General features: G+C 37.0%; 1 protein-coding gene and 1 long non-coding RNA gene across 10 annotated transcripts in view; one reads left to right on the forward strand and one right to left on the reverse strand.

The window, feature by feature from the left end:
• The window catches only part of CFAP20DC (CFAP20 domain containing), a 325,501-nt gene that overhangs the window by 126,073 nt on the left and 174,112 nt on the right, over positions 1-25,316 (reverse strand). For 8 of the 9 annotated variants that reach the window (XR_004069913.3, XR_008678500.2, XR_004069914.3 and 5 more), the window contains 5 exons: positions 25,075-25,237; positions 23,564-23,683; positions 22,313-22,435; positions 19,300-19,634; positions 1,195-1,572 (listed from right to left, as the gene is read on the reverse strand). Coding sequence is in view for 6 of the 9 variants with exons in the window: in XM_031009863.3 (XP_030865723.3) it covers positions 1,195-1,572; positions 19,300-19,634; positions 22,313-22,435; positions 23,564-23,683; positions 25,075-25,237 (1,119 nt within the window). In the remaining 3 variants the exon portion in view is untranslated. The remainder of the gene's footprint in view (positions 1-1,194; positions 1,573-19,299; positions 19,635-22,312; positions 22,436-23,563; positions 23,684-25,074; positions 25,238-25,316) is intronic. The other variant, XM_055383236.2, reaches the window with a different exon arrangement.
• The window catches only part of LOC134758059 (uncharacterized), a 196,308-nt gene that overhangs the window by 27,882 nt on the left and 143,110 nt on the right, over positions 1-25,316 (forward strand). The window lies entirely within an intron of this gene.

The raw sequence follows: 25,316 nt of genomic DNA on the forward strand, positions 1-25,316 counted from the left end.
ATTTTCTCATGTACACAAACACATACAAATACAAGTGCACACATGCATATGATTGAAAAAGAGGAACACATTTCAGTTCTATCTTTGGATGTTTCTTGAGAGAGGCTATCAGTTTTTCAAGACTTAACCCATGTTTATGCCACATAGCAGGCTGGATATGGGCAATAGTTCTAGAGTCAGAATCTAGGTTCAAGTTGTCCTTCCTCAACTAACTAGCTGTTCTCCTTGAACAAACTGCATAACCATTCTAAACTTAAGTTTCCTCATCTGAAAATGATGTGTGAATAATGGCAGTCCTTATCTCACAGGGTTGCCGTGAGGATTAAGTGGAATACTTCATGGCAAAGGGCTTGGTACAGAGACTGGCACATGATGAATGTTCACAAAATATTAGCTACTTCTATTTTGCTGATGATAATAATGAATATATCTACTACCGACACCAGGTAACAATCCACTCTAACTTGCTTAGAACATAATTGAACCAAAGCTTTACAATGCAACACCCACAGAATATTTAGGACATGAAACATAGAGAAAATCTTAAATGTTTAAAAAAATGGAATGTACATGTCATTTGTTATGCATAGCCTCATTTGTTCTCTAGTTTCTAAGTGCAGCTTATAGGGGAATTGAAGGAAGAAAAGTACTAATACAGGAAGGAAAAAATCAATCTGATGGACACGAATACAGCCACCAAACTAGCCGAGGGACTTCTTCGATGACACTGCTTTAATGTTAACCTTCACTCATATCATTTATTATTTGGGGAACTGCTGTAGAAAGTGAATAGAATAATGATGTTTTTACGGCTCCTAATGTAGATTGTTATTGAAAATCTGTCAATTTTACTGGCAAGCTTTTGGCTCAAAAATAAGATCATCATTTATAATTTGCAGGCAGTGATAACTACAAATTATGGGAAGTAACTAGAAAATAAAATAACTGTTATGATGAAAATTACTTAATTATCTTTCTCATTAAAAACATGAGGTATTCTATTATCCTTGGGATGTGCAGTAGACTCTTTAACAGCTGCTATTACCAAACTAAAACACATCAGAATAGGAAAGAAAATACAACACTCATCACCCAAATGATGAAAAAGAGATACTGCTAAAAACATGTGTGGAACAGAATGGAACACAGCAGGATGTATTGCCGGCATCTGTAAACCACACGGGAACCACTTACAGATGCTTCGGGGATCAAGCTCAGCCTTTCCCCTGAGATTTCTTTCAGGGAGGTTTTGTTTAGTGAAGCTGGCACTTGCTGGGCTGATAGACCCTTCGCTTTGATTACGGGGTCTGGAGTTTTCTGACAGGATCCACACCTTCTTCCAGTTGGAGAAAGGCATGTTGTAGGCAACAAACTCATTTGAAAGTTATTTCTATCTATTTGCTCCGCCGAGGAATCCTGGCTTTCTGTTGCTCCTGCTTCTGTGTAGGCGCTCTTTAGATATTCCTTACTTGTCTGCTTTGCAGTCTTCCCCAGCAGGCTCTCTAATGTTAACTGAGTTAACTCTGAAGGACCAGTTGTTGGGCCTCGAGAACCCTGGATACTGTGGTTACCCTGTGTTGGGGAACAAAGTAAAAATAATTTTGAGCAGAAATTTGTGGTGAATAAGTTACTGAGTACAAGTTCTTAATAAATTCATATTTTATATGAATAAAGCAAAAGCATCTATATATAGATTTTACTTTAATCTGCAAAGAAAAACATGAGTAACTAAAAGTAGCAATGCAAATAGGTATAAACCATTTGCTAAAATGTCCTGCTATACGGTATTTTGTCTGGATAAGGCATATTTTTTACTCATGGAAAACAAGAGAACATTTAAGAAGTAGTTACTCATATTCATTCCAAAAAATGTCTAAAAGAAGAGGATCCAGAGCAAGTCATCTAAAACATCTAAGAATCATATACTTTGACTTTCTGATAAGTTAACTCCATGGAAAAAGAAACAACTAAAACTTATGGTATTTAGCCTACTTAAGCAGAGAAATGGTACTCTATTAATAAATACAAGTGGGTCTAGGGAAATATTTTTACCTTATTGTAGGGCAGTTTTGTTTTTCAAGAGCAATGGATAATGGAACATGTTTTATAAAGTATTTTTCTTACATGAAAATTTTAGTTTTAGAAAGTATATTTTTCCACAAAATATGAACATCATTAAATATAAATACTTGGAAAGCTGAAAATGAAAGCTACAATAATTTTACAAGTCCATAGTTCTGTGATTTTCCATTGAAATGCAAAAGTTTAAATTTTTAAAATCTGATAAAGGAAGAATTACAAACATGAAATCAATGGCAATGAAAGTAGATAATGAAAATGAGAAATGTAGTGCAATTTCAATTGGTAGATTTTTATGTTATAAAATAATACATTTAAACTGTGTGATCACTGCATATACTTGTCATGGTAGATTCTTCCAATTTGACTCATTTATTTAAATATATATGGCCAGGCATGGCAGCTCATGCCTGTAATCCCAGCACTTTCAGAGGCCAAGGCAGGTGGATCACCTGAGGTCGGGAGTTCGAGACCAGCCTGACCAACATGGAGAAACCCTGTCTCTACTAAAAAAATACAAAATTATCTGGGCATGGTGATGCGTGCCTGTAATCCCAGCTACTCGGGAGGCTGAGGCAGGAGAATTGCTTGAACCCAGGAGGCAGAGGTTGCAGTGAGGCAAGATCGCGCCATTGCACCCCAGCCTGGGCAACAACAGCAAAACTCCATCTCAAAAAAAAAAAAAAAGACAGAACAACAAAAAAAACCAACCAACCAACCAAACAAAATATATAATAAATGGATGTGAAATGATAAACTTAGAATAGAGAAAAAACAAAAAAGCACAGTCCATTTTGAAGACATTATTTGGTGTCTGACAATGCGTATCTTGACATTCAGTTTCAGTAAGCTATTCCTTCACCCTTCAATTTATAGACACACAGAACCCAGAATCTAGTTATTTCTAAGGGTTGGCATTTTAAAAACAAATATTTGGGTGACTGATTGAACTGTTCAATTTCTTCCTGAATGTTTGACCATCATACACACTCAACATAATGATGGCAGTCTCCAGTGAAATCTTCCTTTCAGAAGTGAAGCATGGGTAAAGGTGAGAGGGTTTGCTCTCGGTTGGGCAGGGGACAAGGGAGAGATCTACAAAAGCTTTTAATTAGAGAGGATCTATCTTATCATTGTTCTGTTTTCCTTTCTTCTTCATCACGGGCCAAGTACATCTAGGTGCTGCAGATTCTCGGAGTGTAATGATAGACCAGAATATAATCCCTGCCATCCAGGGACTGTATTCTGAAGGCAAAGAGGAGTCATTGTGTGAAGTAGGGGAATGTCACAATGACACACAATAGAAGGCATGGGTATACGTTTATGGATACTGTTTGTGGAGTGTCTGGGTTGGCTTGTGGAGACAGTAGAACTGAAGGCCAATCAGTAGACTATTGTATTGTTATTAGGATTGTTGAGGTGCCTGAATTAAGGCAATGGCAGTGATGATATAGAAGCTGGACTGGTTTGAGAGTTCAAGTCAGTATGTCAAAGGCAGAGTATGTCATACTGAGTAATTCTTGCAGTCTCTTACACTGAGTATGAGATCCTTAACCCCTGCCCTGTTATAATTTTTTCTTTTTGTGAAATGTAGTTGAGATTAGCAGACAACTGTGCTCTCAAGAAAGGTCCAAAGTTGGACTTCAAAAAGCTCTAGGAAATTAAAAGATAAAAACAAAAAATATAAACTTTATTTCTCAACATAAGCTCCACCAAGGTCAAGTCACTTTTGTAAGCCAGGATGTCAGCCATTTAGTCCATCCCTAAGAAACTGAGGATCCTGGGAATATAACCACGTCGATGCAGTCTTTTTTTATATTACTACCTGAAAAAAAAACATGCCTCTTAAAGATTTTTAAGATTATAAAACAAAAAGGAGTCAGAAGGAGTCAAACCAGGGTTATAAGGTGGATACCTAATGATAAGGTGGATACCTAATGATTTCCCAACAAAACTCTTGCAAAATTGACCTTTTTTGATGAGAGAAGTGAGTAGGAGCATTGTCGTGGTGGAAAGACTGTGGGGAAGCTTTTGTGGGTGTTTTTCAGCGAAAGCTTCGGCTAACTTTCTCAAACCACGCTTATAATACGCAGATGTTCTTGTTCTTTCACCCTCCAGAAAGTCAACAGCAAAATGCCTTGAGCAATGCCCAAAACCATTGCCATGACCTTTGCTGCTGACTGGTCCACTTTTGCTTTGACAGGGCCACTCCAACCTCTTGGTAGCCATTGCTCTGATTGTGCTTTGTCTTCAGGATCATAGTGGTAAAGCCATGTTTCTTCTCCTGTGACAATTCTTCAAGGAAATGCTTCAGGATCTTGATCCCACTTGTTTAAAATTTCCATTGAAAGCTCTGCTCTTGTCTGCAGGTGATCTGGGCACAATGGTTTTGGTACCCATTGAGTGGACTGCTTAATTTTAATTTTTCAGTCAGAATTATGTAAGCTGAACAAATTGAGATGTCAATGGTGTTGGCTATTGTTTCTGCTGTTAGTCTTTGGTCCTCTTCAATTAGGGCATGAATAAAATTATTTTTTCCTCACAAATTGATGTGGATGGCCTGCCATTGAGGGCTTCGTCTTCAACAATGTTTCATCCCTTCTTAAAACAAGTTTGTAAACTGATTATTTCTTGGGGGCATTGTCCTCATTTGCTTTTTGTAAGGCAACAATGATTTTACCATTCTTCCATCCAAGCTTCACCATAAATTTGATGTCGGTTTTTGCTTCAATTTTAGCAGAATTCATATTGCTTTGAAAAGGGATTTTTTCAAACTGATGTCTTATCCTTCCTTGATGCTCCAAACTAGATTCTGTTCAGACATGTTATAATAAGTTAGTACAAGTTTATTTTGCTGCAAATTTTTTTTGAAATCAATGTATAGTTTTTTCATAATAGGCATTTTCCATTAACTTTTTGAAGTCCTCTTGTATATTTGGGTATACAAGATTGGGTATTCTCACCAACAATGGGAATGTAAACTAGTACAACCACTATGGAAAACAGTGTAGAGATTCCTTAAAGACCTAAAAGTAGAACCATCATTTGATCCAGCAAGCCCACTACTGGGTATCTACCCAGAGGAAAAGAAGTCATTATAGAAAAAAGATACTTGCACACGCATGTTTATAGCAGAATGAATCACAACTGTAAAAATGTGTAACCAGCCCAAATGCCCATCAATCCACGAGTGGATAAAGAAAATGTGATACATATATATATGTGAAATATATATGTGCATATATACATATACACACACACACCATGGGATACTACTCAGACATAAAAAGGAACAAAATAATGGCATTTGCAGCAACTTGGATGGAACTGGAGACCATTATTTTAAGTGAAGTAACTCAGGAATGGAAAGTTAAACATCGTATGTTCTCACTCATAAGTGGGAGCTAAACTATGAGGGTGCAAAGGCATAAGAATAATACAATGGACTTTCGGGACTCAGGGGAAAGGGTGAGAAGGGTGTGAAGGATAAAAGACTACACATTGGGTACAGTGTACACTGCTCAGGTGATGGGTGCACCAAAACCTCAGAAATCACCACTAAAGAACTTATTCATGTAACCAAACACCACCTGTTCCCCAAAAACCTATTGAAAGAAAGAAAAAGGGGGAGGAGCCAAGATGACCGAATAGGAACAGCTCCAGTCTACAGTTCCCAGCCTGAGCGACGCAGAAGAGGGGTGATTTCTGCATTTCCATCTGAGGTACCGGGTTCATCTCACTAGGGAGTGCCAGACGGTGGGCGCAGGTCAGTGGGTGTGCGCACCCTGTGCGAGCCGAAGCAGGGCGAGGCATTGCCTCACTCGGGAAGCGCAGGGGGTCAGGAGTTCCCTTTCCTAGTCAAAGAAAGGGGTGACAGACGGCACCTGGAAAAAAGGGTCACTCCCACCCGAATACTGCACTTTTCCGAAGGGCTTAAAAAACGGCGCACCAGGAGATTGTGTCCCGCACCTGGCCTGGAGGGTCCTACGCCCACGGAGTCTTGCTGATTGCTAGCACAGCAGTCTGAGATCAAACTGCAAGGCGGCAGCGAGGCTGGGGGAGGGGCGCCCGCTGTTGCCCAGGCTTGCTTAGGTAAACAAAGCAGCCGGGAAGCTCGAACTGGGTGGAGCCCACCACAGCTCAAGGAGGCCTGCCTGCCTCTGTAGGCTCCACCTCTGGGGGCAGGGCACAGACAAACAAAAAGACAGCAGTAACCTCTGCAGACTTAAGTGTCCCTGTCTGACAGCTTTGAAGAGAGCAGTGGTTCTCCCAGCACACAGCTGGAGATCTGAGAATGGGCAGACTGTCTCTTCAAGTGGGTCCCTGACCCCTGACCCCCGAGCAGCCTAACTGGGAGGCACCCCCTAGCAGGGGCAGACAGACACGTCACAGGGCCGGCCGGGTACTCCAACAGACCTGCAGCTGAGGGTCCTGTCTGTTAGAAGGAAAACTAACAAACAGAAAGGACATCCACACCAAAACCCCATCTGTACATCACCATCATCAAAGACCAAAAGTAGATAAAACCACAAAGATGGGGAAAAAACAGAGCAGAAAAACTGGAAACTCTAAAAAGCAGAGCAACTCTCCTCCTCCAAAGGAACGCAGTTCCTCACCAGCAACGGAACAAAGCTGGATGGAGAATGACTTTGACGAGCTGAGAGAAGAAGGCTTCAGACGATCAAATTACTCCGAGCTATGGGAGGACATTCAAACCAAAGGCAAAGAAGTTGAAAACTTTGAAAAAAATTTAGAAGAATGTATAACTAGAATAACCAATACAGAGAAGTGCTTAAAGGAGCTGATGGAGCTGAAAACCAAGGCTCGAGAACTACGTGAAGAATGCAGAAGCCTCAGGAGCTGATGTGATCAACTGGAAGAAAGGGTATCAGCGATGGAAGATGAAATGAATGAAATGAAGCGAGAAGGGAAGTTTAGAGAAAAAAGAATAAAAAGAAATGAGCAAAGCCTCCAAGAAATATGGGACTATGTGAAAAGACCAAATCTACATCTGATTGGTGTACCTGAAAGTGACGGGGAGAATGGAACCAAGCTGGAAAACACTCTGCAGGCTATAATCCAGGAGAACTTCCCCAATCTAGCAAGGCAGGCCAACATTCAGATTCAGGAAATACAGAGAACGCCACAAAGATACTCCTCGAGAAGAGCAACTCCAAGACACATAATTGTCAGATTCACCAAAGTTGAAATGAAGGAAAAAATGTTAAGGGCAGCCAGAGAGGTTACCCTCAAAGGGAAGCCCATCAGACTAACAGTGGATCTCTTGGCAGAAACTCTACAAGCCAGAAGAGAGTGGGGGCCAATATTCAACATTCTCAAAGAAAAGAATTTTCAACCCAGAATTTCATATCCAGCCAAACTAAGCTTCATAAGTGAAGGAGAAATAAAATCCTTTACAGACAAGCAAATGCTGAGAGATTTTGTCACCACCAGGCCTGCCCTACAAGAGCTCCTGAAGGAAGCGCTAAACATGGAAAGAACAACCGGTACCAGCTGCTGCAAAATCATGCCAAAATGTAAAGACCACCGAGACTAGGTAGAAACTGCATCAACTAATGAGCAAAATAACCAGCTAACATCATAATGACAGGATCAAATTCACACATAACAATATTAACTTTAAATGTAAACGGACTAAATGTTCCAATTAAAAGACATAGACTGACAAATTGGATAAAGAGTCAAGACCCATCAGTGTGCTGTATTCAGGAAATCCATCTCACGTGCAGAGACACACATAGGCTCAAAATAAAGGGATGGAGGAAGATCTACCAAGCAAATGGAAAACAAAAAAAGGCAGGGGTTGCAATCCTGGTCTCTGATAAAACAGACTTTAAACCAACAAAGATCAAAAGAGACAAAGAAGGCCATTATATAATGGTAAAGGGATCAATTCAACAAGAAGAGCTAACTATCCTAAATATATATGCACCCAATACAGGAGTACCCAGATTCATAAAGCAAGTCCTGAGTGACGTACAAAGAGACTTAGACTCCCACACATTAATAATGGGAGACTTTCACACCCCGCTGTCAACATTAGACAGATCAACGAGACAGAAAGTCAACAAGGATACCCAGGTATTGAACTCAGCTCCGCACCAAGCAGACCTAATAGACATCTACGGAACTCTACACCCCAAATCAACAGAATACACATTTTTTTCAGCACCACACCACACCTATTCCAAAATTGACCACATAGTTGGAAGTAAAGCTCTCCTCAGCAAATGTAAAAGAACAGAAATTATAACAAACTATCTCTCAGACCACAGTGCAATCAAACTAGAACTCAGGATTAAGAATCTCACTCAAAACCGCTCAACTACATGGAAACAGAACAACCTGCTCCTGAATGACTACTGGGTACATAACGAAATGAAGGCAGAAATAAAGATGTTCTTTGAAACCAACGAGAACAAAGACACAACATACCAGAATCTCTGGGACGCATTCAAAGCAGTGTGTAGAGGGAAATTTATAGCACTAAATGCCCACAAGTGAAAGCAGGAAAGATCCAAAATTGACACCCTAACATCACAATTAAAAGAACTAGAAAAGCAAGAACAAACACATACAAAAGCTAACAGAAGGCAAGAAATAACTAAAATCAGAGCAGAACTGAAGGAAATAGAGACACAAAAAACCCTTCAAAAAATCAATGAATCCAGGAGCTGGTTTTTTGAAAGGATCAACAAAATTGATAGACTGCTAGCAAGACTAATAAAGAAAAAAAGAGAGAAGAATCAAATAGACACAATAAAAAATGATAAAGGGGATATCACCACCGATCCCACAGAAATACAAACTACCATCAGAGAATACTATAAACACCTCTACACAAATAAACTAGAAAATCTAGAAGAAATGGATAAATTCCTCGACACATACACTCTCCCAAGACTAAACCAGGAAGAAGTTGAATCTCTGAATAGACCAATAACAGGATCTGAAATTGTGGCAATAATCAATAGTTTACCAACCAAAAAGAGTCCAGGACCAGATGGATTCACAGCTGAATTCTACCAGAGGTACAAGGAGGAACTGTTACCATTCCTTCTGAAACTATTCCAATCAATAGAAAAAGAGGGAATCTTCTCTAACGCATTTTATGAGGCCAGCATCATCCTGATACCAAAGCTGGGCAGAGACGCAACCAAAAAAGAGAATTTTAGACCAATATCCTGGATGAACATCGATGCAAAAATCCTCAATAAAATACTGGCAAACTGAATCCAGCAGCACATCGAAAAGCTTATCCACCATGATCAAGTGGGCTTCATCCCTGGGATGCAAGGCTGGTTCAATATACGCAAATAAATAAATGTAATCCAGCATATAAACAGAACCAAAGACAAAAACCACATGATTATCTCAATAGATGCAGAAAAGGCCTTTGACAAAATTCAACAACGCTTCATGCTAAAAACTCTCAATAAATTAGGTATTGATGGGACGTATCTCAAAATAATAAGAGCTATCTATGACAAACCCACAGCCAATATCATACTGAATGGGCAAAAACTGGAAGCATTCCCTTTGAAAACTGGCACAAGACAGGGATGCCCTCTCTTACCACTCCTATTCAACATAGTGTTGGAAGTTCTGGCCAGGGCAATTAGGCAGGAGAAGAAAATAAAGGGTATTCCATTAGGAAAAGAGGAAGTCAAATTGTCCCTGTTTGCAGATGACATGATTGTATATCTAGAAAACCCCATTGTCTCAGCCCAAAATCTCCTTAAGCTGATAAACAACTTCAGCAAAGTCTCAGGATACAAAATCAATGTACAAAAATCACAAGCATTCTTATACACCAACAACAGACAAACAGAGAGCCAAATCATGAGTGAACTCCCATTCACAATTGCTTCAAAGAGAAGAAAATACCTAGGAATCCAACTTACAAGGGATGTGAAGGACCTCTTCAAGGAGAACTACAAACCACTGCTCAAGGAAATAAAAGAGGATACAAACAAATGGAAGAACATTCCATGCTCATGGGTAGGAAGAATCAATATCATGAAAATGGCCATACTGCCCAAGGCAATTTACAGATTCAATGCCATCCCCATTAAGCTACCAATGACTTTCTTCACAGAATTGGAAAAAACTACCTTAAAGTTCATATGGCACCAAAAAAGAGCCTGCATTGCCAAGTCAATCCTGAGCCAAAAGAACAAAGCTGGAGGCATCACACTACCTGACTTCAAAGTATACTACAAGGCTACAGTAACCAAAACAGCATGGTATGGTACCAAAACAGAGATATAGATCAATGGAACAGAACAGAGCCCTCAGAAATAACACCGCATATCTACAACTATCTGATCTTTGACAAACCTGAGAAAAACAAGCAATGGGGAAAGGATTCTCTATTTAATAAATGGTGCTGGGAAAACTGGCTAGCCATATGTAGAAAGCTGAAACTGGATCCCTTCCTTACATCTTATACAAAAATCAATTCAAGATGGATTAAAGATTTAAACGTTAGACCTAAAACCATAAAAACCCTAGAAGAAAACCTAGGCATTACCATTCAGGACATAGGCATGGGCAAGGACTTCATGTCTAAAACACCAAAAGCAATGGCAACAAAAGACAAAATTGACAAATGGGATCTAGTTAAACTAAAGAGCTTCTGCACAGCAAAAGAAACTACCATCAGAGTGAACAGGCAACCTACAAAATGGGAGAAAATTTTTGCAACCTACTCATCTGACAAAGGGCTAATATCCAGAATCTACAATGAACTCAAACAAATTTACAAGAAAAAAACAAACAACCCCATCAAAAAGTGGGGGAAGGACATGAACAGACACTTCTCAAAAGAAGACATTTATGCAGCCAAAAAACACATGAAAAAATGCTCACCATCACTGGCCATCAGAGAAATGCAAATCAAAACCACAATGAGATACCATCTCACACCAGTTAGAATGGCGATCATTAAAAAGTCAGGAAACAACAGGTGCTGGAGAGGATGTGGAGAAATAGGAACACTTTTACACTGTTGTTGGGACTGTAAACTAGTTCAACCACTGTGGAAGTCAGTGTGGCGATTCCTCAGGGATCTGGAACTAGAAATACCATTTGACCCAGCCATCCCATTACTGGGTATATACCCAAATGACTATAAATCATGCTGCTATAAAGACACGTGCACACGTATGTTTATTGCGGCATTATTCTCAATAGCAAAGACTTGGAACCAACCCAAATGTCCAACAATGATAGACTGGATTATGAAAATGTGGCACAGATACACCATGGAATACTATGCAGCCATAAAAAATGATGAGTTCATGTCCTTTGTAGGGACATGGATGAAATTGGAAATCATCATTCTCAGTAAACTATCACAAGAACAAAAAACCAAACACCACATATTCTCACTCATAGGTGGGAAATGAACAATGAGAACACATGGACACAGGAAGGGGAACATCACAGTCTGGGGACTGTTGTGGGGTGGGGGGAGGGGGGAGGGATAGCATTGGGAGATATACCTAATGCTAGATGACGAGTTAGTGGGTGCAGCGCACCAGCATGGCACATGTATACATATGTAACTAACCTGCACATTGTGCACATGTACCCTAAAACTTAAAGTATAATAAAATAAAATAAAATAAAATAAAATAAAATAAAGAAAGAAAAAAAGCAATGACTATAGGAAAAAAAACTTCGAAATAAAGGAGAGATTTTCCTGTTAAAAATAGAATACTGAAATAGCTAAAGGAGTAAATTAAAATAATCAATAATACTAAAAAAAACCCCTCTCCTAACAAATAGTGTACCTACAGTACACTAAGGATGAGAACTGCATTGTTAAGGATCTTTTATAAATATTTCTTCTTGGTATTCATCCTGGGCATACATTGTCTTTGTCTACACTAGCTTCATCTTCTGACACACACACACACACACACACACACACACACACACACACACACACACACACACACATAACTGATGGAGATACTTATCTTTCAGTGTTCCAGATAGGGTAAAGAAATGATTTTTCTTTAAGATTGGGTGCCAATCTGTGGGCTGTTACTTTGTGGCCCAAGTGAAAAAATAAGACAGGCGAAAATATTTTTGCAAATGCAACAATCCCTGCATGACCTCAGCTGCAGGCACTGGGCAACCCTCTCTGCTATAGGCCACTTATGGGGTGAGCTTGTCCTTCCCCACCAGTCTGGGCACCCTAGGATGTTCATATGGTTGAAGAACTCTGCCTTCAGGCAGAAAACTTGAAAGACTGTCAGAGCTATCTGAAAAAATGCCCAGTGTTCTAAATCACTAGGTAATAGAGTGGTGACTCTTGCAATTTTTTTTCATAGAGATAAAGAATAAAAGCTTAGTCTTTGTCTAGAGAAGAAGGTAAACAAAAAATAGAGTAAACATTCCCCAAGTCCTAGTTCTAAGATGGTATTGGTAGAACTAGCATAGATGTTTTTTAATTTAGTCTGGTAGTGAGACAGGGCTATCTTTTCTCTAATTTTTTAAAACATTGCAGTTTATTTTCCTGTAATTGTCATATAGAATTGGCAGTGGGATTTCTGTGATCAAAAGATCCTCTACTCATTCATTTCCATCATAAAAAATGAAGACATGTTATTCTGTATATGACGTAGGTAGAAACTGGAAGTGTTTTCAGTATACATTAATTCAATAGATGTTTATTAAGCTCCTACTCTGTGTGAGGCAATTTCTAGACACTATACAAGATACACAGGTAAGGACAGGGCCACTCCTTCAAGAGATATAAAGTCTAACAGAGAAATGATACCTAAAAAGTGATAACATCATAAGGTAGAAGATAGTAAATGTCATTTTAGGAATTTCAGATGTACTATTTTGGGAATTTAGAGGGCTGCATGATGTGAAAACTAGATGTTTGTCACATCATTCAGAAAACACCTTAAAATCAATGCATTTGGTAAGAAGTGTATTTTTCCACCTGTGATGGGTCAGAGTACAGCCTTTTCTTCCTTCTAGCAGTTTACTCAGGTGGAAAGCATTTCTCTTTGCTTGGCATGAGCAGTTGATTATATACATAGACATATTCATGAGTATGCACATGGACATTCATCTTACATTTTTCCTAAGGAATACTCTGGTTTGGAGATCAGCCGAGAAGCAGATGGATTTAGCCGTGTACCCTGATGAGCATTCTCCTGGTTGCACTGCATTTCCACAGTAATACATTTCCATGCTATTTTAAATATATGGAAAGAATAAATAACTGGAGAATCTGGACAGGGTACAAAGGCTTGTTTGCCTTGGCTGCCCTAGAACTACTAATTCTGGTTTCAGATTCTGAAAGAGAAACTGGGATGAATGAGAAAGGCAAGATGACATAGGAGACTATATTTGAGTAGTGTTCTGATTTGCATTGGGTCAGCTTCTCATTTAGAGAAGAAATAAATGGAGAATTAAAAAAAGTACAGTATTTATTAGGAGTGGGTGCACTGGCATAACCCTATTCCTCTCTTTGCATTGTTATAAGAAGAAGAGGCATGCTTTTGCCTCTTTAATAAGGTAGAGATGATGTTTATTGATTTCACGTATGTAATTCATTTGGGCTCAACATGTTCTGGGATGAATTTTTTTCTATATAACATATAAATTTATTATGTGCATGAGAAGTTAGTGTACCATGACCTGGTTGAAAAATAACCATTTTTCTCCTTTTAGTTTATCATTTAGCTACTTAAAACCTGTACAGCGATTGAATATAATTTGTCAGAGTAGCAAAGAAGTTGTCATGCCATTTTCACATTCCAATCATCTGTTCATCTGTTTCTCAGAAGAACAAATACAAAGTGCTTTTGATTTAACTTAATATGTTTTTTCAAAGTCCCAAATATCTTGAACCGTTTGTCTTCTGGGCTCAGAAACATTTGTTTGTTAAATATTCAATCACGCCCCAGTGCCAGGAACATCAATAGAGTTTGCCTGATTAACTGTAGCACAGCATATGTACGCCGAAGATGAGAATGATTTCCCCAAGGAGCCAGCACTTCCTCTGCTGAACTACATTTCTTAAAAGGACATGCAGATGGGCATTTAGACAATAATTTCTGGCTACACAAAATGGATTGCTCTTGCTGAGTTGTAATTTTAAACAGATAATTTTAATGACTCTTGAGGGCCACCTACTTGGAGCAGATGGGACCCAGGCTCTTTGTACCACAACTTTAATGTTGAGTGAATCAGAATAGAACTCTATTTAGCCTTTGTAAAAGTGGATGATCATATTTATTTATATTTCAATGGAGTTTTAAATTCAATCCACCATGAAAAAAATCTTATGTAAAAGTCTTAAAAATTCTGTAAAAAAACACATCTGCAATATTCAAAATACACTTTCGATGGTAGTTTTGAATTTGTAATTGAGATTGAGTCAACAGGAGTTTTTAGTTTTGTCCATCATGTTAGTAACTAAGTGTGTGGATTGACAGCACCTTTTAGTTGAACATCAGCACTAGCAAACAACAGAGCTAGTATATGTATACTTCTGTTGTTGACTAAAGAGCACAGTTATTTGCACAAATTCAGCTAAAGACAGTCCTAACAGAATGAAAAAAATAATTTCTTCTTTGATGATAACAAGACTGGCAATTCAAATGTATCTTAAAAGTTTTCATAACAACCATCCCAAGAAGTACTTGTGCTTCTACTTGAATTTTGTAGCAAATGATGAAAGTAATACAATTTCCTCTGGGTGACAAAGATAAGTGATAGTTGTGTCTTATAATACATTTTATGAGTCTGTAAACAAATAAAAGGAAGATACCACAGTTTTAAACAAGTAACTAACCTGCAGCATGCCTGATATTAAAAAGGTTTGGCCAAATTATTTTCATGACATCTTTACCTATAGCAAATGATACTTTACAGACAAATCATAGCATAAGTTACAGGTACTGTGTGGGAAGGGCACAATCATCATATGAATATTTTGGCAAAGTGATCAGGCTTTTCTAATTTTTCAAGGCAAAACATATTTTTCTATAAGTTAGACTTCATGTTCTTTTAACTGACAACACTTTAAAGATTTCTTGTGAAAACTATCTACAAGCAAATGCTTATCTGCAAGATGTCTATCATTTAGCAAAAATGGTAGAATATTAGATTGCAAATAGACAAGCATTTTGTAACTTTCTTCATCTGCCTATAACAATACAAAGCCAAGTCACAAGGACCAAGAGACCTGTGACTTTTTCAGAGAAGAGCTTCAATAGATAATAATAAAGACATGTAGATGTGAACAGCCTAAAAAGATTACTCATACTGAGTAAACATTAATTTGCCTGGTAGGTATACAGAATATGTTATGTTCTAATTCATAATACATAGGAATAAAAATGCAAGGCAGTATATTCAAAATAGAGTCTTTTCATTTTTTCCCAACACATAAACTAAATTTAAAAGTATCTAAAGGCTACATAGAAATATAAGAAGACCACTGTCGACTAAATATTCCTTTCCACCGTGTGTATGTAAGTGTGTGTGAGAAAGCAATTAAAAATCATTACTTGGCCAGGCGCGATGGCTCATGCCTGTAATCCCAGCACTTTGGGAAGCCGAGGCAGGCAGATCACGAGGTCAGGAGATCGAGACCATCCTGGCCAACATGGTGAATCCCCGTCTCTACTAAAAATACAAAAATTAGCCAGGCGTGGTGGTGTGTACCTGTAATCCCAGCTACTTGGGAGGCTTAAGCAGGAGAATTGCTTGAACCAGGGAGTCGGAGGTTGCAATGAGCAGAGATCGCGCCACTGCACTTCCAGCCTGGCTACAGGGCAAAACTCCATCTCAAAAAAAAAAAGAAAAAAGAAAAAAAAATCATTACTCAAGTATGTAGGGGTGAGTGTTTATAGTATAATCCAGAAATATATGCTAACAAAAAGTATTTAAAATGAAATAGCTTAACTACTGACTGCTAAAAAAAACTCGTGAAAGCAATGACAAGAAAGCTGGGAGGGTGGATGAAAATGGTCATTTTAATCTGCTGTTTGTATATTTATCCTTTGCGGGCTTCCATAGAGTTAGAAGGAGAGAAGATACAAAAGCCTTCCAGCTAATCTGAACACTACAGGTAGTCAGTCCACATAATTCATGTCCAAATATGAATAACTTCGGGGGTCCAAATGTTCCAATTTGGACTGTTACACAAGACAAATTACTTGGCCTTGCAAATATCTGCTTCAATATGTGATACACAACCAGAATTCAGGGAAAAAATGGTAGTATTTCTAGGTGAAAACCTGAATTAGGGGAATAATAAAATATTAATATAAGGCTAATGATTTCAAGCTGCAAAACCAGGTGTATACACTAGAAGCCACGATGGGAATAATAACATAAAATACAAAATAGAGACAATAACAGTTGCATGCTTTCGTTTCTTTCAGATGTTGCAATAATATGAAAAGCACTCTATTTTAATAGCTTTCCTAAAAAATTCATTTTACATGGTAGTCTTGATTTTATAGCTCACTAGGAAATATTGTTTCTGTAGTATATTTTTCAAATAAGAACAACTTCAAAATTAATAGAGTACCAGAAATATTAGTATATATGGCTGCCTACGGAATAAAATATATGATAAAGCAAAGAGTAAGGTAAGGTTATATGCAAAAAATTCATACTTTTGAGGCTCCAACACTAAGATCTCAGATGTGAATTAATGATTAGCAACTTCAATTACACAGACAATGTATCGCTGAAAGCTAATTTTAATTAGCTTTTACTGTTGTATGGGTACTTGTCTTCTATCCTAATAATATGATTTGATTTTGCCTAGTTTATATGTTACTAAATACACCTAATTTTCCTTTAAAAATACTCAATGGCCTAACATCAAATAAAGTCTTTTAATTACACTTTATAAACTTGAAGCATAATAATATAATTGTTATTCATTTGTCCACCATTATTTACAACTTGACATTATGTTTTCCTGAAGTATAATTATACAAAGATAAGGATGTAACATTCTAAAATAATGCAATTAATAGTAAGGATGGCTTAATTAACTAAACTGATTTTTCTTCAAAGACTATATGTAAATAAACATTGTAAATATGTAGCCTAATTTCCCATTGATTTATACAATTAATAAATAGAAGAAGCTATCCTACAGGAAAAGAAATTACCAAAAGTACAAAAGAAAAAATCCAATTTTGTTAAGAAGGTATCATTACACATGCTAAAACTTGTTTAAATATAGCCTAGCATTTTTGTTGGTCCTATTTTTGTATCTTAGCTTGTATCTTGTTAGTCTCTGTACCAGCAAACCCCAAAGCTTGATAATGTGGCAGGTGTTTCCCCTCTCTCTGGCTGCCACTCTTAGTAGGCTCTGATTAAAGGGTGGCGAGTGCCAGTGTTGGCAATGGGATGGTCTCACCACAGACTCTAGCCATATGCTACTGGTCACCTTGATGGGCATGGCACAGGGGTGACCAGAGAGCCCTGCCAGTGAAAGCTTGGGTAATGCATGATAAATTTGTTTTCAATTTTATGTAGTTGGTAACAAATACACGTCTGCATAATAAACGTTGAAGGATGTCAGAGGCAGAGTAGCTACAGCAAAAGAAAGCATTAAGTGATATCAAATTAAAATATTCAGAGCTAGTATTCTTCATTTTCCCATGAAGCTCTACTGTTTCTTCTAAAGGCTTAGCCTTCCTATAGATGGAAGGGGTAAGTCCTTCATGTGGTGTATTTAAAGGGCAGATTATCCATAATACTTCCCTCACAGTTTTCCAGAGAACTACCATTTCCCACCTACCATGAAATGCCCACTATTAGAGTAATGCTTTTGCGTTAGTAAGAAAGATTGTGCTGTGCATGTGGGAAGGGGATGAGTCTACTCTATTCATAAAATGAACTGAATTAATCAGCCAGTTTAGACCATGGAAGGATTATCAGCTGGGATGAGGACACTATTAGGTGCTGAAGACAAATGTCCATGTTTTTATAGCTTTATGTTATTAAAGGTGAAAGGAACAAATGTGTCCAGCAGCAACACTTAAAATGCTAGCATCAAATGCACTATTTATGTATAAAAGGATTTGCAGTAGGTTATGTTTGGTATGACTAATTGTTTCATGACACTCAGAAGCAAGAATATTGTGAAAAGAGGATCCTCTATGCGCTTTGCTGAAGAAACTCATTAAAAGTTGAAAAAACCCAGAATTACTGCTTAAACAATCCCATTATATTCTCAACTGCCTCCGAAGGTTGGTGCTATGGACTTAATCTGTGCCTCACTGTCCAAAAAGGATTCTTAATCAGTTATAGTTATAAAAATATTTTGTGGGCACATATAAAAAGGTTTTCTAGTTATTTCTATAATTTCTATATAGAAAAGCTTTGTACATTTTCACTAACCCTAAAGTTGATCGTATTCTGCTTTTAGAATAAATTTTTCCAGAAAGTATGAATGACCATCGTTAAAAATAACGCTGAAGAAAATCCACAACTAAATGCACTTCATATGGGGAAAAAGTTATCAATGTATTAGGTTTTAAACAAATATTTCCAAATTATATTCAATTTGATTTGAAACATTTTAAAACTTTTTACGAATTTACTAATTTATAGGATATATCTGTATACTAAATAATTACAAACAGAAAATCTCCTGTAAGGCAAGTCCCAGCACTAATCCACGATTCATTATCTAAACTTTAATTGGCACAACTCTTCAAATTCTGGGACCATATGGAAAATAATGAGTCCTAATAGGTCTAAGGTGAAAAGATGGCAGGGGAGTAAGGAAGCCAGAAAACCATCAATTTAGGATGCTTAGCAACTGCAACACAATTTCTCCAGAGATCTAGAACAGTATATTCTCAGTGTTTTACTGGTCTTGCTATCATAGCACTAAACTGCATATCATTTCTCATTCTGTGATTCAAAGATTAAAATGAAAAAACAGAAAGAAACCCAAAACTGGTTTCTATAATTAAAAGTGAAATTGGCTGACTGTTAATTAAAAAAAAAAAAGACAGTAGTTTAAAGTTGCCATAACAACCTGATGCAACTGTTGACTGACATGGCAATCTGTTGCATTTTTATAAATAGCAGTTGATTTTCCCTCTTTCATTTCAACTTGTTTTAGTGCTTATTGGAGCTAAGGAAACAACTGTGCTTCAAGACTACTTCACTTATCAAGCAGTGTACCTCTTCACTGCTGTCGCCACCGTAAAAATCATCCTCTGATTGGGTGTCTCTGCTTGTCACACTGTTGTCCTCTTTTAGATCCAAAATAAATGAGAGCTCCTCTGGGGACATAGTCTGAGTCTTCCCATGAGGTGCTGATCGTGGTCTTGATGAAAAAGTGAAAATGTCCTTTGGAACACTCTGGGATTCCTCTGCCTGCTGGTCATGTTCACTCTCTTTGCTGGCTTCCAGCCACAGGTGTGATGGGTTGCAGGAGTCATCATCCAGAAGTAGAGACTGTCTGCTGGATGCCAGATATGAAATGTGATCAGCATTTTCAGGAAAAATCCACTCATCTGACAGTTGGAAAAGATGACAAAAATTAGAGCAGTGCTCCATAAAAGTGTTATTTTTATTTATTTATTTTTAGTTTTAGTTTTTGAGACACTCTCACTCTGCCGCCCAGGCTGCAGTGCAGTCATGCGATCTTGGCTCACTGCAACCTCTGCCTCCCAACCTTCAAGTGATTCTCCTGCCTGAGCCTCCTGAGTAGGTGGGATTACAGGTGCACGCCATCATGTCTGGCTAATTTTTTGTATTTTTAGTAGAGATGGGGTTTCACCATGTTGGTCAGGCTGGTCTTGAACTCCTGACTTCATGATCTGCCTGCCTCGGCCTCCCAAAGAACTGGGATTACAGGCATGAGCCACCACGCCTGGCCAAAAGTGTTATTTTAGGCAGGTAGTTAGGCTAAAATTTCTTGTTGTTGAAACAGATTTATCAAATAACGCAAAGCCAAGGAAAGCAATTTATCGACCATCTTGTAACCCGCTAAACACTCAACCCATACATCAGTGCCTATAGCTATGGGCAACTCATTTGCACTTCCTCTCCATTTGAGTTGAAACACTGACCAGGAAATTTGTAAGTCTGAAATAATTATCACCTGTCTTGCAGCAAGTTCTTTAAAGGACAACCTTATTAATTTGACATTCCAGAGGGGGAAAGTCTTCCAAATTTAAAAGGGGTCAAGTTACTAATATCTCCTTTTAACTGCAGGAGGACAGAGTACTTAACCAGCTTCTTTAAAAAAATATCTGGTCTTAATTCAGATTACAAATCATGGAGGAGAGGAAGCCATGACAAGGTTGGCAGTCATTTCCTCTCTATTCTACTGATTCAAACAGGACAATTCACAGACTAAACCAAGCAGACTTTTCAAGTAATAGTAAATTCACAGAAATATTTGCTAATCCAAGCAGTGGATTCTGCTGGGTGAAAAAGGTCTTTATGTTTAAGTTTATAAGAGACAATGTTTTGATATAAAAACCTTTTAGCACATTATTGTTTTCTTTAAAATACTGTACACTACAGGGAAATATATATTTTATCAAAACTTTTAAAGACTTCAATCTTTTATATCACATTGAGATAGAGTTTATAGCTCTATGATCCTGATGAATTGAAAAAGACAGATCTTTATAATGATATCATTGAAAGCATGCTTTCTTCTTTAGAATGAGAGTAGGAAAAAGGTGAGCATTTTCTCAATGTAGTCTTTTTTTTTGAAATTTGCTTTTTTTTTTGCAGCTTATTTCATTGGTAAAATCTTGCAGAATCACAATGTGGACATGGTAATTTTACACCTGATTCTTGAATCATATTACATTTATGATCACAATAAAAGTAACCAAGAGAGATCTAAGATTTGCAACTCTAAAGCCTACAATGCAAAAGCAAAAGCAAAAGAACCCATAAAAATCTTTAATAAAAATAACTTTGATGGTACAAATAAAACACAATTGCCTTTATCTGTTTCTTAACTTACGGCTACCATTACATAACATAACTTGCCTGTAAAAAGGGTGATCAATGTATACTTCCTAGAGAAAACCTACTAGGGACAAGGCTTTCATATATTGAGGGACATGAGTCTGTAGGCATATGGCCAATGGCAGGCTGAGTCTAGTTCTTCTGACCACCTTCACAGAGGGGTGCAGGGGCATATGGTCCTGAGTCACTGTAGCTTTGGGCCCGTGAACTCAACGGATTCACTGGGCTCCCCTATTTTGGACAGCAAACCCTTTTGCATGGTGCTGGGTACATGACAGGTGCTTTGTAAGCAAATTAGGTGCTTTACAAATGCTGAGAAATGTTACAAAAGTCAATAGGTTGCATTATGTATATGGATATGAGAAGAAAACAGAGGAAAAGATACTGAGAATCTTCATTATGCACTTAAACAATTTGTATGACCTATTGCCAAACATATTATCAACTGTCAAAAAGTCAAAGTAAAAGGAGTGTTTTACACCAAACTAACTCTAATTATCTCACTGCCACATGCTTTTTATGGAATTTGCAGTTTTACCTCAAGTATTTCCATATCAATTGTAATGAATAATTTTGTGTGTTTTCTTAGAAAAATATGTAAATTACTGTGTAATCACAATATTGCAGCAAACAAGATAAATGCAAGAATAATCACCTAAACATCTAATTAGTTTTTCCACACAGTCAGATTTATGCTAGAGACACTAATTGCACCTAACATTTTAATGAAGGTTTCAACATTGCATAAATAAGACTGACAAACCACAAACAATTTTCATTTATTTTCTTTTTTCCCTTGCTCAAAAACAATTTGCCTTTGTAAAAGTAGCACACACCTGCTAGGCAAGATATGTTGATGGGCTCAATGCTCTCAGCTCCAACCATCTCCATTATAAAGAGGACTGGAGAAACCCAACAATTGGTCATCTTTGGGGAGGGTGACCATGCCATGGGAAAATGTCAGTTTTAAACTTACATTCTGAACAGGATGACCAGTGCATTAAAACTTGAAAATAAAAAAATACTCTTTCATCCATTAAAGTTTGACATAAAATTGAGGTTAAATAAGAAGATTTACACAAACTTACACATTTTAGCAAATCGGCTGCATCACCACTTTTCAAAATGACTGGATTTGAAATATTTACCATATTTACATTTTATTCATTATTAACAGATATGGTGTAATAAAGATGCCAACCTGATTGATCAGGAGACTGGGGTCCTAGAGTGCTGGAGTTCAACAGCTCTGCTCCTTGTTGGGACACAGTGGTGAGGATAGTTGATGCTTTATCTTCATTCCTATTATTTCCTGAAGAGCTACCTTTATTGAGATAAATATTTTCCATCTATTACTTCTTTTGAAATTTATAAAAAGTAATGTTAGAAGAATGGTTTACTTTGGTATACTCTACTATTTGATCATTTAAAAGCAAATTAGAGGTAACAATATGAATTACATGCAGTTTTTTTTTTCAGTAGACTGTTTTAAGCTGCATTTTTATAGAGGTTCACCTTAAAATTCTTTGATACTTACACAGGGATATTTTAGATTAAAGTTTTACAATATGTGATAAAAAGAATGCCAAAACCCATAAAATTTTTAAAGGATCTTATATTTTTTCCCTTGGGTTCCACATGAAATGAAGTGAGTTTTCTTTAAATTATAATTCTTACTAAATGGGACTCTTTTTGGCCAAGCTTTTTTCACCAGCATGTTAAGAAAATGGATCTTAAGGCATTATTGCAAAATTAATTTTTCTATCTACTCTTTTATAAAAAGCATGAAACATAGCAGGCTAAATTTCAGCCAACCCAGGAATCTTACATTTTTGAGAAATTATGCTAACAGATGTGTACATGATACACTGGGTGGGATTCAGGATAGACTGATATATGTGTTTACTAATCTATATATACATGCCTCGAATCCAATATTTAAGGGAATAACTATAATGGCCACGTATTTGTCTAATGCTTTACCAGTTGCGAAGAGTTTAAATTTTAACCTAGAGTATAACATATGGTGAAGAATCCAAAGGGAGAGACAGCAAATATAAACAACAATCTGAAAAGAGCCCAATTTAAAAAGACACAAATGAAACATAAAAATTACAATAAAGTTCCATTTTAGTAAAGTCTGCTAGTGGGAACTTCTATCACATTTGGGCCATTTTTTTCAAAAACAATAATTTAAGCTTATTCAGTCTTTGAGAGTAAAAGTAGGAATTCCTTTATTTCTGTGGTACTGTCTATTTAATCCCGCAAATCTCCATTAGGGATCTAGAGCAATTCTTTTGCAGAAAATTTGATTTCCATAATCCTTGTAGAACAGACATTTATATTTTAAATGGATTGGTTAATAATCCTTTGAAATTTACAACCTGCAGAGAGAGATTCGATTGCCCTGAATAATATACAGATATAAGATAGGACTGAAATAGTGCCATACCGCTGGGTGTCTCTGTCCTTTCTCTGCTGGTACTTTTTAACCGTAATCTTCTTCTGTTATTATTCTTATCTGCTGATGGTTCTTGAGGGGGATGCGGATGCATAATATGTAGATTGGCTGCTACATTTTCATATCAAAGCACAAAAGCCAGAACAGAAAGTGCTATATGGCTTGAAGTAACTCAGTAAATATAATTATCACTATAATGAGAATATTCATGTATAATTTTGACATAATGTGAAGATACATCAAAAATACAACTTCGTAGAAAATAGGCATTTATTCCTATTCCAATATTGGGATCCTATCAGGCTTTCAAAATTACTGAAACACTTTCTTCATGTAATATAACCTTATAGAGGGCTAAAGTAATTTGACTAATGTTAATCATACAACATGGTATATTAAAAAACATTACAAAATGAAACTGACAGCCAAAACAGAAAAATTACCTCTTCCTTTAAAAGAGGAAGTGTCGATAACTATACTTTCAACAAGACCTTAGAGAGCAGCTTCCAAAAGAGCCCTGGAGAACTGAGGTCAAGCTGAAGAAGAACTTCTAAGTATGATTTAATTTTGCAATAATAATAATCATAGCAGCATTTAACATTTCCTGAATGCTTAATTTCTTGGTGCAATATGATACACTTAACTGGTTTTTCCCCTGAATCCTCACAATGACCCTTTGAGGCACCTGTTATTTATTATTAGTATTAGTGCCAGTAGTAATGCCATTCCCATTTTACAGAGGAGAAAACTAAGGTTCACAGCGTTTAAGAAACTTGATCAAGGCCTCACTGACAGGCAGCTAGGGCTGGATTTCTATCTATCCATTTCCTTATTTCAGTTTCATACTCCACGAGGGAAATTTTCTGTGACAGTGATCATTAATTTGTAAATAATATAAAATGAACTTAAATGTCCTCCCTTTTCAACTCTCAGTAAAGTCAGATCAGTAAGGGTAGAAAAAGTGACAGGGAATTCTAAGTCTTGGGTTCTGGTCTAAATTATTTCTAAAGGTTACAAACTGCAAATCACTTTACCTCTTTGCTTGACTTTAAATCTCTATCTGTAAAATGGAACAAAAATCTTTTTTCACTTACAGGGTTTATTTTATTTTTGTTGTTGTATCAGTGAGAGAAAAGAAAGAGTACCTTACAAATGGAAGAGATTAATTAAAAGATAATATTAAGCGAAGAACACCTAAAATGCACATGGCATTTCCAAAACACAGTGATAATGGAATGCTATTTTATTTCTACATCAGTTGCCATAAAATAAAACACAGGGTATTATAGCAATTTGAAATAATGGAGAAAACAGAATGATAGATTTCAGAAGCTAATACAAGAATTTCAAATATATTTCAAAATCAACCACCCTTTTCATTATTAAATGACAATTCTCTAGACTTAAGATCTAGACTTGAATATAACTGCTGATTTATCTTAACAAGAACATTTCTCACTATTTTCACTAGCTATCAATCTTTATGCACGATTATTTCTTACCATGAATAGGTACAGTCTGCTTTATTTGGTGAATATTTTCTTTATTTCCTTGTTCCTCAGACTCAGGTATCAGCAAGGCTGACATTTCTGTACCATTAACACACTTCTCTACAGTGGACGGCTGGCATGATCGGTTATTTTTGGACCCAACGGATCTCACTGTCTGTAAAGGAATTAATCTGTACCTTTTAAAATATAGCAACTACATTTGTTTTCTGTAGGAGCTATATAGAAAACATAAT

This window comes from Gorilla gorilla, chromosome 2, assembly GCF_029281585.2.
Source record: "Gorilla gorilla gorilla isolate KB3781 chromosome 2, NHGRI_mGorGor1-v2.1_pri, whole genome shotgun sequence".
NCBI classification, from domain to species: Eukaryota; Metazoa; Chordata; class Mammalia; order Primates; family Hominidae; genus Gorilla; species Gorilla gorilla.